The 19,693-nt window shown below is 33.5% G+C and overlaps 2 protein-coding genes across 2 annotated transcripts; one reads left to right on the top strand and one right to left on the bottom strand.

Annotated features, from left to right (window-relative positions):
* The first annotated feature begins 13,023 nt into the window (after nucleotides 1-13,023).
* Nucleotides 13,024-14,599, top strand: LOC308649040 (60S ribosome subunit biogenesis protein NIP7 homolog). Its single transcript, XM_081294305.1, has one exon. The coding sequence runs from the start codon at nucleotides 13,074-13,076 to the stop codon at nucleotides 13,614-13,616; it is 543 nt and encodes a 180-aa protein (XP_081150431.1). The 5' UTR covers nucleotides 13,024-13,073; the 3' UTR covers nucleotides 13,617-14,599.
* A 704-nt stretch (nucleotides 14,600-15,303) lies between these two features.
* LOC308649015 (olfactory receptor 2B11-like) lies at nucleotides 15,304-16,251 on the bottom strand (the record flags this gene model as incomplete). Its single annotated transcript, XM_081294288.1, has 1 exon — nucleotides 15,304-16,251. One exon carries the CDS (start codon nucleotides 16,249-16,251, stop codon nucleotides 15,304-15,306), a length of 948 nt encoding a protein of 315 aa, XP_081150414.1.
* Between the last annotated feature and the right edge of the window lie 3,442 nt (nucleotides 16,252-19,693).

Below are 19,693 nucleotides of genomic sequence, written 5' to 3' on the forward strand. Positions count from 1 at the left end.
CAACAAGTGCTGGCGAGGATGTGGAGAAAAGGGTACACTTGTACATTGCTGGTGGGACTGCAAATTGGTGCGGGCAATTTGGAAAGCAGTCTGGAGATTCCTAGGAAAGATGGGAATGGAACCACCATTTGACCCTGCTATTGCCCTTCTCAGACTATTCCCTGAAGACCTTAAAAGAGCATGCTACAGGGATACTGCCACATCGATGTTCATAGCAGCACAATTCACAATTGCTAGACTGTGGAACCAACCCAGATGCCCCTCAGTAGATGAATGTATAAAAAAAAATGTGGCATCTATACTCAATGGAGTACTATGCAGCAATAAAAAATGACAAAATCATAGAATTTGCAGGGAAATGGACGGCACTAGAGCAGATTATGCTCAGTGAAGCTAGCCAATCCCTAAAAAATAAATGCCAAATGTCTTCTTTGGTATAATGAGAGCAAATATGAACAGAGCAGGGAGGAAGAGTAGGAAGAAAAGAGTAACCTTAATCAGTGACATGAGATGGGAGGGAAAGGGAGAGATGAGGAAAATTGCATGGAAATGAAGGGAGACCCTCATTGCTATACAAAATTACATATAAGAGGTTGGGAAGGGAATGGGAAAATAAACAAGGGGAGAAATGATTTACAGTAGATGGGGTAGAGAGAGAAGAAGGGAGGGTAGGGGAGGGGGGATAGTAGGGGATAAGAAAGGTAGCAGAATACAACAATTACTAAAAGGGCAGTATGTAAAATTATGGATGTGTATCTGATGTGATTCTGCAATCTGCATTTGGGGTAAAATTGGGGGTTCATAACCCACTTCAATCTAATGTATGAAGTATGATATGTCAAGAGCTTTGTAAAGTTGTGAACAACCAATAAAAAAAATAAAAAAATACAAAATTTCAACTTAAATATTCATTTGGAAACTGATGACTGATAATAAACTGCAATAATGAGGAGATTCTGCACTGTAGCAAAGCCAACTGTCAATTCCTGAATAAGTTGTGAACTCTAGCCTTTTAAACTCAACTTGCCACTGATTCACTCCATATGTAACTTCTATGTCAAAGCAGATACCATAGATCTTAAAATAAATATTTATATTTATTATCCAAATAATTTGAGGTATAAAATAAATAAAAATCAAATTTAAAAAAATGTGGCATCTATACACAATGGAGTACTATGCAGCAATAAAAAATGACAAAATCATAGAATTTGCAGGGAAATGGATGGCACTAGAGCAGATTATGCTTAGTGAAGCTAGCCAATCCCTAAAAAACAAATACCAAATGTCTTCTTTGATATAATGAGAGCATCTATGAACAGAGCAGGGAGGAAGAGCAGGAAGTAAAGATTAACATTAAACAGAGACATGAGATGGGAGGGAAAGGGAGAGAAAGGGGAAATTGCATGGAAATGAAGGGAGACCCTCATTGCTATACAAAATTACATATAAGAGGTTGTGATGGGAATGGGAAAATAAACAAGGAGAGAAATGAATTACAGTAGATGGGGTAGAGAGAGAAGATGGGAGGGGAGGGGAGGGGGGATAGTAGGGGATAGGAAAGGTAGCAGAATACAACAATTACTAATAGGGCATTATGTAAAATTGTGGATGTGTAACCGACGTGATTCTGCAATCTGCATTTGGGGTAAAATTGGGGGTTCATAACCCACTTCAATCTAATGTATGAAATAAGATATGTCAAGAGCTTGGTAATGTTGTGAACAACCAATAAAAAAAGTTATAAATGTCTAAATGAGGTAGTAAAATATTGTACCAAAATTCCAAAGAAAACATTCTTACTAAGGATGTCATCGGAATAAGTGCCCCCATGCATGCTTTGACCTGGAATTTATTCAAGATTTAAATGAGCACAGCAAATTTAGGACCATATCTTGCTCTAAATTATTTTTCAAGGGAAATTCTGTGTGGTAGATGATAATATAAAGTAAAAGCATGGTATTAATTGATTTTATTGCAAAATAAATACTCTAAAAATTCTACTCTACCCACAATGAATAATTGCACAAGACCCCTACTACCTATTTATTTAAAACTATTATATTCACATTTTATAATTTTCTACCATGAATCACACCATCAATTTTTTCAAAAGAGTAATTTTAGATTCGATCCTCTGTGACTTATTTCACAATTAATTTTATCAAATTCTAATAACAATATTTACTCTAGTATCATTTTGGCAACTTTGTTAAATTTGTATTATAGGACATTTTTTTCATATTATTCACTTTAGTATGTATGACTTTCTTTGTAAGTAGTTATTACCCACGAGCCCTTTTATTTCTCTGGGCATTTCCCTAAAGATCATTGTGATTGACTCTTACAGTATATTAAAGCTTTATAACTCTATGTGTACTTTTCTCTTGTTTTTCATGTTATTCTCATGATATTTCATTACTTTTACTTATTAGATGCCTTGACTCTTGGATCTTCTACTTCCAGTGATTTTTCTATCCTTATTTCACTAACCAGGGTTCTGTATCTCCATGAATATTTAAAATCACATTAATAAGTTGCCAGGCTGTGTTTGTGTCTTTGTATTTCTGCTCACATTTTCATTCTAGCATACCTTTTTTTTCCTATTTTTTTATTAATTTTCTAGCATATCTTATCCACATTTTATCTTCACACAGCATTGTATTTGTAATTATAATACTTTAGCTCTATAGAGAGTAAAAGATCATTTGAAAAAATTAAACCATATTATCTGAGACCAGGGCATTTGGATGAAATGTACAGGCAGTCCATCAAATTCTGACCATATATGTAGAAATTTCACAGAACTATTAAAGACTTCATACTTCATTCATTTAATATCTGTTTATTGAGGTTTATATGCCTTTAAGTTAGATCTAAGAGAGAGACTAAGGCAGAGATTATTTACAAAGAAAATATTAATTGTTCCTAGAGCCACTGAAGTAGGTGTTTCCAAACTTTAAAAAGGCTCTCTGAAATAAAATTCACTCTGCCTCTCATGTGTGTACTAGGCACTATGGCCTACCTAAACACAGTCCAAATTTCCCTAAAATGCATGGCCTTTAAAAAATAAATATCTTTTTACTCACCTTATTTTGATAACTATCCTTCTCAAAATAAAAAAGAATCTTCAAGGAGTGCACTTGAATGTTTTTCAAGCTTTCAGGAAAAGATGGAGAAACTGTACTATGACAAATTAGGCTCAGAACATATATTTTCACCTAAGATACTATATCAAAGAGAAAATAACCTAGGTTAAGAAGGCATCAGTAAAAAATAATCAACCATGCATTATGGGAGGGTATTTATATGCTATTCCTGGGACCTCCTGGGCATTGTTAGTCACAGGCTAGCCATGTATCCTCCTCTCAGGTGAATTAGGGGAGAAAGTGCCTTGAGACAGAACTCTTTATGGAAATGCTTCTCAGGAACAATTAATTTCTTACTGAACTGAGTTTGATAGCAACTTTCTTCTCTTGCTAGATATTTTGAAATAAACTAATTCAGTTTTCAACATACACCAGTTTAAGATAGTATACAATTGGAAATTAGCTTGTTTGAATAAATAATCCCCAGGAATTTAAATTATAATTTCTTGAATATGTCACTAAGGATATCTCATAATATTCAATTTTTTAGTCACAACAATGAAGGAACATAAAAATAAGTTGGATAGAGAAGAAATAAAATATATTTTTCTTTAAAAAGGAATAGAGTAATAATAAAATAATTCTATATATTTAATATTTTATAAGAAAAATGAAATTATATTCTCTCTCTACACATACCCATGCTCACACATGCACATACACACTACATAATATTAGACATGTAGATAGTAAGATTTTAAATACCATACTTTATCACAAGTGCAATATTCCCAAAATAAATTCAAATACATTGAATAACAATTATGAATGAAAAGGTTTCCAATTTGACAAGTTTTTCCTATGATCTATAATCTTTTTCCTTTTTCTAAAGATAATTAGTATCATGAATACATATCTTTCCTCATTATACAGGCACAAATTGTAAGTCTACTCCTGTTCTCTGCCCCACATCTACTCCCTATCCCACAATACATATTTCTACTATGTACTGTGCTTCTAGAAGCTGAATTAAGAGAAATCCTCTTCTGGGTTCTGGTTCATCTTGTTGATGAGAATAGTCAACTGAGGATTGCACTGACAGCACAGCTCATTTGGAACATGTTCCCCCAAGTTAGAACACAGGTGGCTGCTGGCAAGGCTCACAACATTCGGAAGTGACTATGTACATAAAAGATTCTCTCTATTTGACCTCCTATACAACTTCCTTTTGCTACTTCATGCCTTGGGTTGGTAACAGGATTTTAAATATTGCTAACTTCAGGTGGTTCACATAGAATAACTCACAGAAATCCCTTGTTGGCATTTTTTAAATCCTTTCCCTCTGTGTCCCAAATGAATTGTGCCATGTATTTTTCTCTACAAACATTGCCAACATAACTCTCCATTACAAACAGACCAAAGTCATTTCCCATTTCAAGACTTTGGAATTACCTTCTCGGCTCCCTAAAATGCTCTTCTGATTTTATCATAGCTGGTTCCTGGTTGCCTTTCAGGTTTGAGCTTAATTGTCATCTGAGAAGGATATATAGAAATATACACTATCCAGTTTCTCATCACATTTTCAGCAAAAGAATTATGTTTTTTGTCTGTTGATTTTGCTTTCCTACACTTCTGCTCTAAAATCCAAATTTCATGAGTAGAAACTTTAAAAAAATGGAACCATTTTGAATATGTTATTATAATTCCATTTACACACAAACACATTTTTCATTTCAGAGAAATGTACATCAATAAGGGAAGTTTGTTTATTTGTTTGTTTAACTATTTATTTATCTGATCTATTTTTGCTGATTTTTTATTAATTTTTGTTTGTTCTTTTTTCTTTTTTCATTCTCCTTAATTTCTTTCCTAATTCTCTGTGAATTCTTCTGAGCCATCTGTTACTTAAAATATGGTTTTTAATTTTCACGTACATAAAGTATTTCATGTTTCATAATGTTTCTGTTTTTGTTTTATAATTACATCCCATCATAAATAAAGGACATACTTTTATAAATCAAATCATTTTAAATTTATTATGACTTGTTTTTGTGACTTTTGTAGGGTCTGTCTTGTAGAATGTTTCATGTGCCTGAAGAGTACGTTCATTATGCTCTTGTTGGGTAGAATGTTGCATAGTAGTCTGTTAGATTTGATTGTTTTTAATGCTGTTCATATTTTTTTAAATTTCCTTGCTGATGCTCTAATTATTGAAAGTGGGTTATTAAAGTCAAACCATTATTATAGAATTACCTATGATCTGATCGGTTCTCTTATTTTTTGTTTCATTTTGGGGAACCATTTCTAAGTTTATATATATATGTGTGTGTGTGTGTGTGTGTGTGTGTGTGTGTGTGTGTGTGTCATGTTTTCTAGATGGATTGATCAAATTTATCCTTATAAGTTTTTTCTTTACTTATAGTAACAATTATTAACTTTTTTCAATATTATCTGATATCAATATATTTATTAGCACTCTCATTTGGTTAGAGTTTGAGTGGATTAATTATTTTTCACTTTTTATTCTTTCAACCAGAAAGTAGGTTTTTAAAAATGTCTTTGCTAGTGTATTGTAGTTATACATAGGAGTGGGTTTCATTTTCTCACAATGATAATGCATAGAATATAAGTTGCTCCATTTCTCCATAGTACTTCCTCTTTCTCTCCTCTTTTTACTCTCTCTGTTCTCCTTCCTCTGCTCTACTGGTCTTCCTTCTATTCATGTATATTTTTAATTGTTGCTTTATAGATATACATACTGGTATGATTCACTGTGATACACTCACATAGTACATACAATAATTTTGTCAATTTCATTGTACTAGTTCTCTCTTTTCCTTTCCTTCCTCCCTCATCCTCAATCACCTTCCTCTCTTCCATTGATCTCCCATCTATTTTCCACTCCCTCCTCTACTATTTTCCATTATTTTGCTTTAGCTTCATTTTTTTAATCTAAAGTATATTTATAGACAGTGTATGGGTAAATTTTTTATACTGTCTATAATTTTCTTCTTTTTAAAATTAATAGACTACTTCTTAGAAATTATAGGTTTCAAAAATTTGAGTGGTAAATATAGAGAGCTCCCACAGGCCCTTCTTTTCCTATACATAGTTTCTCTCATTTTAACAGCTTGCATTAATGTGATACATTTGTTAAAACTGATGAACCAATACTAATATATTATTAACTAAAGTTCATAGTTAACATTAGAGTTCACTCTTTGTACTTTCTATGACTTTTAACAAATGTATAATAACTTATTTTCTCTACTGCAATTTCCAACCAGTAGTTTCACTGTCCTAATAATTCCCTGTAATCCACTCAATTACCCCTTGCACTGCTTTGAGCTCAGAGCAACCATTGTTTTACATTATCTCCATTGTTATGCCCTTTTTGGACTATCAAATAGTTAAAATCCTATATAATATAGACTTTTCAGATTGGCTTCTTTCACTTGCTAATATACATTTAAGGTTCTTCATGTCTTTTTCTAAGCTTATTCTTACAACTGAATAACCATAGTTTGTTTGTTCATTCATTTATTGAAAAACACTTTCTTTTGATTCTAAGCTTTGACATTTATAGCCACTATAAACATTAGTGTAAAGGTTTTTGTGTGAACATAAGTTTTATAGAACTTTCGTTCAATACCAAAAGCATGCTTTCTAGATTATGTGGTAGATTTGTCTAGTTTTTGGAAGAATCTGTGAAATTGACTTCCATAGTGGCTAACAGTCTTGCATCACCACCAGCAATGAATTGAGAGTTCCTGTTGCTTCACATACTTGCCAACATGTTGTTAGTATTTTCGGGTGCTTGATAATGCCTCATACCAGCTTACTTTTCTTTATTCTATTTTTCTTTGTATTACTCAGACAACATAATCTCAATTGACATAACATTAAGTTTGTTGATCCTTTCTTCTCCTTATTCAAATATGATCTTGAAGTCAGTGATCTGTGGATTTTTATTTTTAACAAAGTTTTTTTAACTTTATAATTTCTATTTGGTTCATTTGTTTAAATAATTTATATTTCTTCATGTATATTACCTGTTTGCTGAGACATAGTTCTCATTCCTTCTTTCAGTTCTTTGGACATGATTTCCTTTAAATCTTAGCCTCACATTTTAAAAGCAGCCAGTTATCATTTATCTGGTAATTTCACTCTTGACTTCCTCCTATGGATTGCTTTATTCCCCTTCCCTATAGGTCTCACACTTTCTTGTTTCTTTATTTGTATCTTATTTTATTTTGAAAACTAGGCATTTAAAATTTTATTGGAGCTGGGCATGGTGATGTGCATCTGTAATCCAAGCTGCTCAGGAAGCTGAAGCAGGAGAATCAATTGATCCCAGGAGTTCAAAGACACCTAGGGCAACACAGTAAAAAAAAAAAAAAAAAAAAAAAAAAAAAAAAGAAAGAATATATGTATACTCCCCCCCCACACACATATAGCAACTATAGAAATAGAAATCAGCCACATCAAAGCTTGCTATTATTGCTTATTATTTTAGTCATGGCTCATTTGTTGTAATGACTTCTCTGAACTAATTCTATAGTCTGTATATTTGTGGAGTATACACACTGAAGTCTGTACTCAGATGGCTTTGCAATCAGCTAAAAATTAAACTGTTTTCCTTCAATGCCTGGGACTAAGAAATCTTTTAGATTTTGTCAAAGGGCATGTGTGCACTTGGTAAAAGACTTCAACACTTAGACAATTTACATCTCTGCGTTAGCTTCCATTTGCTTTCTATATGAAGGTTTGAGATTAGCCCATGTTGAAAGTTGAGGATTTACACAGGTCTTTCCTGAGCATGCACAGAGTCCTGGACCTATACACAGCCCTGTGCATGTATGCAACCTTCTCAATTCCCAAGTTATAGGTAATATTTCAAAGTCCTTATGGAAATCTCATTCATTAGATATTGTAAAACTCTTTGATTAATTTGTGGTTTGACTTGTGATCCACTGCCTTAGAAGTGAAGTTAAAACAGTCACTTTCAATGATTTTCAAGAAAAATCTCTAGGGAAAATGTTTTCTGTATTTTTCAGGCTTCTGAGTCAGGTTCAAGTGCAGACAGCACTATAAATGGAACTTTCCAAAGAACCCCCTCTCAGATAAAAAATTACATAAATTCATAAGTTTATAAATATATATTCATATTCATAAAGTTCTATAAAATCTTTTATCTCTCTTAACTCTCTTTTTTGTTTTTTTAGTATTTAGGAAAATTTGATTTTTCTTTGTGGACAGTTATGTTCATATCATTTTCTTTTTGTAGACATTATCAGTTTCTTTGAATGGGAACTATTGAAATTAATTAATAATTAATGTACAGTTATGTTCATATCATTTTCTTTTTGTAGACATTATCAGTTTTCTTGAATGGGAACTATTGAAATTAATTAATAACCCATTTTTCCCTGAACTTTGCCCATTTCAAAATTTAAATTTATTCTTTATAGTTCTATTTATTGTGATTCTCTTCCAGAGATAATTTACCTTTGCTTTTGGCAGGAAATTAGAGTAGAAAGACTACTTTAACTCTGATACAGATGGATGGAGTTGTCTCATATTTCTGGTAGGAGTGTAAAATAATACGACTACACTAGAATACTATTTCATGGTTCCTTTCTTTAATGATTTTTAGTTGCAGATGGACAAAACACCTTTATTTTATTTACTTATGTGGTGCTGAAGCTCAAATCCATTGCCTCATACTTGCAAAGCAAGCACTCTGCCACTGAGCCACAAACAGCACTGTTTCATGGTTTCTTAAAGAGTTACACTTACACTCACCTTATGCCCCATTCATCCTGCTCTTAAATGTCTTCTCAAGGGAAATAAAAACATTTTCTGAAGTGAGGACTTGTACCTGAATATATTAACAACTTCATTCAAAATAGTCAATAACCTGGAAACACTGAAAAAACTGTCAACAGATGTAATGCATAAACTACAATGCTCAACAGAACAAAATTATCCATGCAGTAGAACTTTACTAGTAATTGAAACAAGTAAAGTATTGACATTAGTCCATTCTGGATAAGTCTCAAGATTATGCTTGCTGAAAAATACCAGACTTGAAATAATGGATTTATCTACAGAAAAATTCAAGAAAATAAAAATTATTCTATAAAAAAATAAAGTAGATTATCATTTGACTAAATCCCCAGTAAAGAGACAAAAAGAATTTGGAGGAATGACAGAAATTTTCTCTTTTGGGATATTGGTTGCATGGATATATGTAACTAGAAAACACTGAAATGTATATTTAAGTTATGTTTTATTCTCCACATATTATACCTCACTAAAGCTGATTATATAAAGGATTTCAATTTGGGGGGGGGGCTGTTCTATAACCAGTCTAAGCTTACTCCTGTATTGCTATACTTCAATCCTGGGTGTTTAATAAAGCCATGAATTCCATGATTTCCCCAGTGCTGTGAGACTATGAAGACCCTGCTTCTCAGCATCTTTGGTACCTCTTGGACTCATGACTGACAAAAAATAAATATGACAAATAAGCAGTTATACATACTGTAAAGAAGTCAAATGGAGAGAGAAGCAAAGTGCAAAATCAGAATGGTAGAATGGCCAAGTTGCCAGCTTTATTTTTATCAATAGGTTACATTAGGTCAGTGGCATAAGTAGTACATTATTGTTCATTGTATCATTAGCAGATTATAGAGTTAGCAATATTATACAGCTTATTCCTCAGTTACATAAGATAGTTATTGAGAGCTATATTATGCAATGTTAGGAGATTTGTGTAGCTCTCAATAAAGTCCATTGTTTAAAGTTACTGTTATATGGACAGGTTCAGGTACAATGGAGCTTGGTGAAACATTGTGGTTGTCTAATGAGAGTGTTTCTTTATTCCCAGGAGCTATGTGGGTGAGATAAATGTCAAGACTGATAAGACTCTAGCACAGAGCCTCCTCATGCAGAGCATTTGCTACAGCAGCTAGGCAGCCCATGTCTTGGCACAGAAGTTTTCCTAGCACCAGGCATTTTATGTCTTTGTACAGAAAATTTCTTTTTTTTCTTTTCTTTTCTTTTATTTTATTATTTTTTTATTGTTGGTTGTTCAAAACATTACATAGTTCTTGATATATCATATTTCACACTTTGATTCAAGTGGGTTATGAACTTTCATTTTTACCCCGTATACAGATTGCAGAATCACATCAGTTACACTTCCATTGATTTACATATTGACATACTCATGTCTGTTGTATTCTGCTGCCTTTCCTATCCTCTACTATCCCCCCTCCCCTCCCCTCCCCTCCCGTCTTCTCTCTCTCTACCCCCTCTACTGTAATTCAATCCTCCCCCTTGTATTATTTTTCCCTTTCCCCTCACTTCCTCTTGTATGTAATTTTGTATAACCCTGAGGGTCTCCTTGCATTTCCATGCAATTTCCCTTCTCTCTCCCTTTCCCTCCCACCTCTCATCCAATTTCTAGCAGCCAGTGCCTTTGCACAAAAACTTCCTAGTCACCAAGCAGACCACAGACATGAAGCCTTCAGAGATGCTAATCCCAAACACTGAACCCTTACAACTTAGGAGGCCCAGTTTTCTGTGCTTCACTTTTGTCTGAAATTCTAATTCCTTGACCCTGGATTCCTTGGCAGTCTTGGATTTCAGCTTTTGTCTCTTGGACTGTTTGTAGTTGCCCAAATTTCTGTTTTAAGAGACATCTACAATTCTTCATATCTTTGGCAAAATTTACCTCCTATTACTTATTAGGATCATACTTTTTTTTTCTCATTAGTCAGATCCTATCTTACTTCTGTGTCTTATGATTATATCAAAAAGTTTTCTATCTGTTGGCCTTTACTAACTGCAGAAGCACATCAAAATTAACTGAGAAGAACTTTTTCAACCTTATTTTGGACATGATTTCTCAAAATTCTAATTCAGGAACTCTGCAGTGGGTTCAAATTTGTGATTTTTAAAAAGCTCTGTTAGATTGTCAGATTTGCCTACCCCTGGGAAACATTTTAATATTCATTTCAGCCATGTCTTTCATTAGGTGTATGAAGAAACATCTTACTCAAAATTGAATGTTAATATTTTTATAAATCTCATCTAAAAGTATACACAGTCTATATTATTAATTATAACATGCATCAAATAATTTTACTTTAGAAGAAATTATATTCAGTAAGAAAGGCAAAATATTCTCTTTATTTTGATGTTTAAAGTACAATAACTAAGTTGTCACATAACTGCTATAGTATTTATACTGTTAAAATGAAATAATTAGTCTAATGAATACTGATCTTGATATTGCAAATGTAACATTTGACTATAAAAATTATATCTTAATGTAATAAATGCTATTGATATTTCAGATAGCTGGAAAGGTATACTGACACTACTATAGACAGCTTTCTCTCAATATCCTATGATATTTTCATAGTAGTCTGTTCATACTTACAACACAAAAGTGAGATTTTTTTCCCACTTCCTTCAATTCATCCATTTTCTCTCTTCAAATTTCGGGACTCAGTCTCCCCTAGTAAACTATGTTCCAAACTGTGCTGTTATTTCCTCTGATAAAGAAGCAATAAAATCAGGGGAAAAGTGTTTGGTATGTGTTGTATTAAACATATTTTAATAGTTTACTCCAAAATTCTAAAACCAACATTATATTAACTATTCTTTTACAATTCCAAGAATAATATATGGATTTCCCCAAAATTTACTTAAATATGCTTTACTTTTTATTTAGATAGCACTCATAATATAGACCAGATCATTATCTGAAGATAGTGTGAAAACACTTCCTTAAAGATATCACTTCTTTTGGGGCTGGGGTTGTGGCTCAGTAGTAGAGCATTTGCCTAGCATATTTGAGGCACTGGGTTTCATTCTCAGCACCAAATGAATAAAATAAAGTCCATCAACATCTAAAAAATATTTTAAAAAAAGATTTCCATTTTTTTGTTAAACTCATTATTAGGTACATAACAAAATTTTGCAAGAGCCTATGATACAGGTTTTGACAGTAGGTAATGAGGACAGTAGGAAATACTTGTCATTCAACCATTTATTTAAAAAAGAATATTAAAAGTGTAGTACAAATCACACAGGCTATCAAATGAGAAAAAAAAGAACTCCTGTTTATTTTTGGAAAGAGAAGTCATCATCTATAGGAATATGCAGTTTTAAGCATCATCCTTACTGAAAAGTAGGAGTACTTGAGTACTTGGTAAAACCAGAAGACGGAGTTGACATCAGAAGTGGCTGTACCAGGGAATAAAATTGCCTCCAAAGGAGCAATGTTTCCTTGTCTCTAAGAGGAGCAAAAGTATAATATCCCTTCTTTTAAGGCTACAAAGGGAAGCTTATTATACTATATATAGCAGAAATTGAAGACTGAAAATATTATAATTAATTATTGATTGGAACCAATATAACTCTGTCAAAGTATTGTATGCTGTGAATCAATATATTTTGTTATTGCCATTTGGAAGTTGATGCTGAAGACAAACCAAGGATATGAAGACTTCACACAAATGTACTTAGTTTTAAGAAAACGAATTAAATGTATGCATTAAATACAAGTAAAAAGACTGAGGGTATTTTAAACTTGGGGAGTATAAAAGTGTGAGATAAATGTTTATAATGATAAAAATTGATATTACTGATAAAATGAAGGGGTTACCCCCTTGCATATCATCAATAACCTTTTTCCTTCACATCTATCTATGTCATATTTGATAGTCTGATACCCAATTTTTTGCAGTTTCTCTATTTTTTCTTTGCTAACCACGTAATATTCTGATTCTTAAATGACTGAACTATTTAAACCTTTTGCTTATGTATTAAATACACCTAATATTCTTGTCATTCTGGATACATTTAGCTCCCCCAAAGAAATATAAGTGATTATCAATATTATGGAAATATGGACTTCCGTTCCTGGCAGGGGAGCACGAAGATCCGGTGTTTCAACCTAGCGGGAAAATGCGGCCTTTAACTGAGGAGGAGACCCGTGTAATGTTTGAGAAGATAGCCAAATACATCGGGGAGAATCTTCAGCTGCTGGTCGACAGGCCCGATGGTACCTACTGTTTCAGGCTGCACAATGACCGGGTGTACTACGTGAGTGAGAAGATTTTGAAACTGGCCGCCAATATCTCCGGGGACAAGCTAGTATCGCTGGGGACCTGCTTTGGAAAATTCACTAAGACCCACAAGTTCCGTTTGCACATTACAGCTCTGGATTACCTTGCACCCTATGCCAAGTATAAAGTATGGATAAAGCCTGGAGCAGAGCAGTCCTTCCTCTATGGAAACCATGTGTTGAAATCTGGTCTGGGTCGAATTACTGAAAACACCTCTCAGTACCAGGGAGTGGTGGTGTATTCCATGGCAGACATCCCTTTGGGTTTTGGGGTAGCAGCAAAGTCTACACAAGACTGCAGAAAAGTAGACCCCATGGCGATTGTGGTATTTCATCAAGCGGACATTGGGGAATATGTATGGCATGAAGAGACATTGACTTAAAATGAAGTCATCGAAAGAACTTAACATCTGTGTTGAAGGGCCTAGCTTTGTTTCCTGTGTCTATGCAGACGCCGCCATCATGCTGAATTTTGTCAGCACTGTGACCCCTACAGGGACTTCTTAGTTTAATATTCTCATTATCACTGACAGGTGCAGGCTGATTCTTACTATACAGAAGTGACTCAAAAGTGGGGTTTTAGATCATTTGTATTTGTAACTAAATAGAATACTTTTATATTTGAATCAGGGGGCTTCTTGTTCTGAGTAATAGCTTCTAAATTATTGGAACTGAGGACAAGAATATAGTATTATTGTTATCTGTGATAACACTGTTTTCCAGACTCATGGTAAGAACACAATGGATTTTCTTTGTTATTTATTAATTCACAAAAGATATTGCTATATAATAGTTGGCCATGTCTGAGGTTTTTGGTATGAATTTGGCTAAAATAATAAGTGCAATTTAGTCAGCTGCTTTTCTATACAGTAAGTGCTATTTGGTATGGAAGAAAAACTTGGATTCAAATCCTACTTCTGCCACTTGTCAGCTATACGGCTATGAATAAGTTGTTGAGCTTCCTAAGCTTCATTTCCTTCTGTTAAAAAAAAAAAAACTTTAGCCATCAGTCTAAGAATGTTTTTTAGGATTAGGAATCATGATTGTAAAGCATAAGGCACAGTGCGTGGCAAACAATGGGTGTTGGAGAAAATGGTAGAGGAGTTATTTTTATATTATATATTTCTTTTACTAAGTAAGCATGTGGTCTTATGAGTATAATTTGATTATATTTTTACTTTTTTTCTTTTTTATCTTCTTTTTCTTGGATGGGATGATCCCAGTTTGTAATTTTGTTCATTTCTTTGATTTTATAAAACATTTCTCTTATCAACCTGACTAGACTGGACAAAAAAGCACTAATTACAAACCCTGAAATAATTTAGCTCCTTCATCCTCATACTTCCCCAAAATCTCTTGTAGAATTAAAATATTTTATAAAGGAAAAAAATATTATGGAAATATTACACAGAAGTTTCCCAGGGATTTTATTCATCACATTTTCCCTCTGGAAACATAAAAATAGCTATTTCAGTCAAATACCTCAGAAGAAGAAATTTCATTGAGAGGAAAGAGGCATATACAATTTTTTCAATCCTTTTTTTTTCTTAAAAGATTAGCAGATGCATGGTCAAGAGTTTCAATTACAAAATATGAGATATTAACCCATTTGATGTTGCTGTTATTTCATAGAGTTGATTTGCATTTGCAACATTGATCCTCAAATATTACCTACAATAGCAAGGAGGTAAAATGCAGTATAAATTACTTATTTTTTCCAAAATAGCACAAAAAAGATAAGATTTTTCTTTTCATTTTGGTCTAAAAGAATGAGTCCTTCAATAAGCTTTTATTTATTGCCTACTTCTTAGGTTCTACAATAGAATCTTTAGAAGGTTAGAAAACAACTTCGTGAGAGTCTTCACTCCCATTCAAATTGTAGACAAACTGAGGATTAGAACTCACACTTCAAATGATAGCCAACCGACTATAGCAATATGGTACAAAGACACATGGAGATAAGACAGGTACTAAAGGATGCTGACAATTTTGGAGAATGTTAAATCAAGAGGTAATTTAAAAGTGGAGATATTCTGAGCCAAGTGTGGAGAGTGTGGATTATAAAAATTGTTATGTTTGTTCTGTTCTTTGATGACAGGAGCCAAGAAGCCTCCTCATTGCTCCTTTCATGTCCTTGTTCCTCAAAGTATAGATAAAAGGGTTAAGCATAGGAGTCACTAAACTGTAGAACAAGGACATAAGTTTGTTCTTGTCCTGTGAGTTAGCAGCAGAGGGTTGTACATACATGATAATTACTGGCCCATAGAAAAGAGATACAACAATAACATGAGAACCACATGTATTAAAAGCTTTCTTCTTTCCCTCCGAAGAACGAATCCTAAGCAAGGTAGCTACAATAAACCCATAGGAGATAAGGATAAGTGACAAAGGAACCAGGGAATAGAAAGTCCCCACAATGGAGAGCATAGCTATATTGAATGTAGTGTCAGCACAAGACATCTTGATCATCACTGGAACCTCACAGAGAAAATTATCTACCTTGTTGTTACCACAAAGTGGGAGCTGGACAGTGAGAGATGACTGAAGCAAGGAGTTAGCCAATCCACTTATCCAGGCCATGGCCACTAGGAGGATGCAGAGTCGCTGATGCATGATAGCTGGGTACCTCAAAGGCTTGCAGATGGCAATGTAGCGATCCAAGGACATCACAGCTAACAGGATGCACTCAGTGGCTCCCAGGAAGTGAAACATATAAAACTGGGTCACACATCCCCCATAGCTGATAGACTTATCTGGGCCCCAAAGGTTAAGCAGCAGCTGAGGTATGGTAGTTGTGGTAAAGCACAGGTCCAAGAAGGAGAGGTTGGAAAGGAAGAAGTACATAGGGCTGTCAAGATGAGGATCTACTCTGGATACCACAATAATTGAAATGTTGCCCATCAGTGTGCAGATATAAGCAACAAGCACCATAATGAACAGGGGCATTTCCAGCCATGGGTGGTTGGAGAAACCCAAGAGAATAAAGACCTCTGGAGCACTTGCATTGTCCAGATTCATGTTTGCTATTGCTTTTTTTTTTGGTAGAGTCAAGTTAAAGCAAATACTCCACTGAAGTGAGTTGATGTTTGCAAGCATAAAAATTAATTAAAAATATTACTTTTGTGGTACTTCTAAAAGAAAAACAAACAAATACCTTTATTTAAACCAAGAAATGCAGAATAGCAAAATTTTTTTATAAAATAATGAGATAAAGGAAAACTTACAATTCACCTTATGGAGAGAGAGAGAGAGAGAGAGAGAGAGAGAGAGAGAGAGAGAGAGAATGGATGAATGAATGAAACTAATCTACCCAAGAACCAGTCATGATAACTTACCACTTGTGTTCATTTCTTTCATCCATGATCTTCTGGCCCTTGCCGTGTTCTGGTTAGATTTATGAGTTGATTTAGGAGTTCCAAATTCTGGTTTGCATAGAAACAGCACATATTGTTTTCCACAAGTCTATTCTCCAAACTCTAGACTGACTTTTTTATAAAAGCAACCATGCAATTAAAAAGAAATGAACCCTTGAATCATACTCAGAACTTGCAAAGCAAGACAAACAATAATTGATTGCAAAGATAAATGATTACAGACACCAAGCACTTATCAACATAGACTGATTATACAAGTGATTTTCACAATGTGAGTTGTAATCTATCCCACATATGTTATTCTATCAAGTTATTTTTTTTCCATTACAAGTGGGAATATCTAAGTTTGTGTAATATGAGTTATAATGAAAAATGTAGTTCTTACTATAGGTAATGGCAAAAGGTTTGAAAACCATTGATTTAGTAGAAAAGAAAAAAGCATATGAAATTTTAAAACCTGAATCTAATCCATTGCTAATAGTTAACACACATATCTTTTAAGTATTGTTTCTCAGAACCTCCCTTCCTGTGAGGTCCAACATGTCTGACCACACTTTCTTAAGTGCAACATTTCATTTTGAGGTGGATATTTTCATGAAATATAGTGTTTTGTTTGGAGTCTGCTAAATAATTTTTCTTCAGGTTTTACCTAAATATCAACAATGTACAATTTTCCTCCCTTCCATGTCCTTTATTACTCAGATCACCTAACTTGAATCTGATGTTAATGCTTTCAAGATTTTTAAACCAACCCACACTTATTTTAATTAGTATAAATGCCCACTAATGCAAATAGTATTACTATGCTATTTTTAAAAACATGCCTCAGTGTTTCAAATTATAATGTTAGTTATTAGTATTAAAATGTGTCAGTTTATTTCCATGCTTTCTCACATGCAACTTTGCATTAAAAAGGTCAAAATATGCATAGAGTTGTGCAAAGATTAAATCAAAACAGCTGAATAGATTATTCCCACTCACATAAAACATTTACCTTCAATCAAATGATCTTCTGTCCTGGTGTCCTTCTTCTAAGAAAAAAAATTCTATTTTCATCAGAATTTAATATTAATTGGGGATAGGATTAAATATCTTCTCTATATTCAGTTGCTTTATTTTGTATCATAAGTCAATACTTATTTGAAGGATCCCAAATGTTTTTTACATTCAGAAACCTATTTTACCCTAAAATAATTGTTTGAGTGTTTGGGGATAGAGCTCAGCTATTGAGTGCCTAGCATGTATGGGCTCCAGATTCAATGTCCAGTACTCCCTAAAATATAGCAAAAATAAATTAAAACATAAAATAATAGTTAAGGAGGAGTTTCAATCTCATTATAAAGCTGTGAGACTTTGTTCCCTAAACAGATAATGAACCTCGGTGGAAATTTCTTGCCAAGAGACACTATAGCAATTCCCTTGTGGGTATTCTTCCCTCTCACATTCTTATCCCAATAAAATGAAATCATAAAAGTGATACCTGTTGTGGAAAATAGACTTGAGACTGAAAGACACCTAGAAAACTCAATTTATCTCCAAAATTTTATAGGATATTTCCTAGATTACCAGGAGAAAGTCAAGAAAATTATTTTTGATGTCAAGATTTGATTTTTTATTTACATTTATCTCAAAATGCTATTTTGAGATTCTGCTATGCTAAGATATAGGAATCTTAGTTCTACATAGAGATGGAAGAGACAGTTACCTCCTAATATGTTTAAGAAAACAAAAGGCTCTTGTCTTTGGTTTTATTTTTCCCACAGTAGCCTCACTCAGTATTGACTATTTACCTAACCTAATATTGATGATATTAAAGTTCCTCATTGACTTGAACAATAAACACCTTGTGTCATTCATATACATTAATATTTCTTTTACTCATGTTTCATTTAGTAATGTTTCATTGATTCATCAGTAAATATTATAGAATCCCTATTATGTGTCAATCACTCATCTAGATGCTTCAAATAAACATGAGAATCAACATCCAAAAACTTGCTGTAATGAAATTATACTCTAATACAGGAAGAATAGATTTGTGTTTATTGTTGGTGTCTTGATAAATTTAGCTCCAAAATAGATTCAATTACTAAACAAATCACAATGGCACAAGCTGATAATATGGCACAAATAAGTTTTGCACCAAAAGATTTTTGACAAAAAGCCTAAAAATTTAAAATATGAATCTAAAGGATTTTTAAACCTGAATTTCTTATTTAAGCAAAATTTTTTCTTTCACTCAGGCCTCACCAGTAGTTAACAGTTTGGAATCCTTCTAGAAAGTTTACATCAGTCTTCTGAGGTTGTTCTCTTTGTTCATATTTATGCTCTTGTCATTCTCTGTATTCTAGAATTTTATCACCTTCTAATTCTTTTTAAAAATTATTTAGTAGAGCTCTTTTTACTTCCTTGTTGCCATATCTTGATCTTCTTTCCTCCTCTACACACTTGCACCATGATATTCTGCCTCACCCCAGATCCAGAACAATGGAGTCAACCATTTATGGACAAAGACCTCTGAAGCTGGAAAGTAAAGTAATACTTTATATCTTGTCTTTAGAACAGAAGGTGTGAGCAATAATCACTAACTTGATGCAATTGCCACTATTCTATTGATAAAGAAAAATATTATAACAAACTGAAGAGACAATAAAACACTGTCCTATGCCTGTGAGTTTTACTGAAGCCCTTTGGTGACATATGAATGCAGTGAAATATTAGACGAGCAAATTCAGGTCACTAGTAGTTGGGTAAGAGGCAAAGGTTTTCAAAGTTGAATATTCACAAAATGTTGCCAAATAACAGACAACTCAGCTGGAAACACAACAGCACCTACTGAAACTGGGTTAGAAAAGATGTGACATAAACTAATCCCCAAAAGCTGAAGGGTGAATGTTCTCGCTTAAATGTGGATGCTAACACACAACAAGGAGGGAGAGGAAGAATAGAAGTTCAGTAGATTAGACAAAGGAGGATAAAGGGAAAGGAGAAGGGGAAGGAATAGAAAAGACAGTGGAATGAATCTGACTTAGCTTTCCTATGTACACATATGAATACACCACTGTGAATTGCCACTTCATGTACAA

This window comes from Spermophilus citellus, assembly GCF_964194105.1.
Source record: "Spermophilus citellus genome assembly, chromosome: 5".
In the NCBI taxonomy this organism is placed as follows: Eukaryota; Metazoa; Chordata; class Mammalia; order Rodentia; family Sciuridae; genus Spermophilus; species Spermophilus citellus.

Excerpts from the sequence above, each read along its gene's own strand:
- LOC308649040 (XM_081294305.1), top strand. The coding sequence starts at position 13,074 with ATGCGGCCTTTAACTGAGGAGGAGACCCGTGTAATGTTTGAGAAGATA.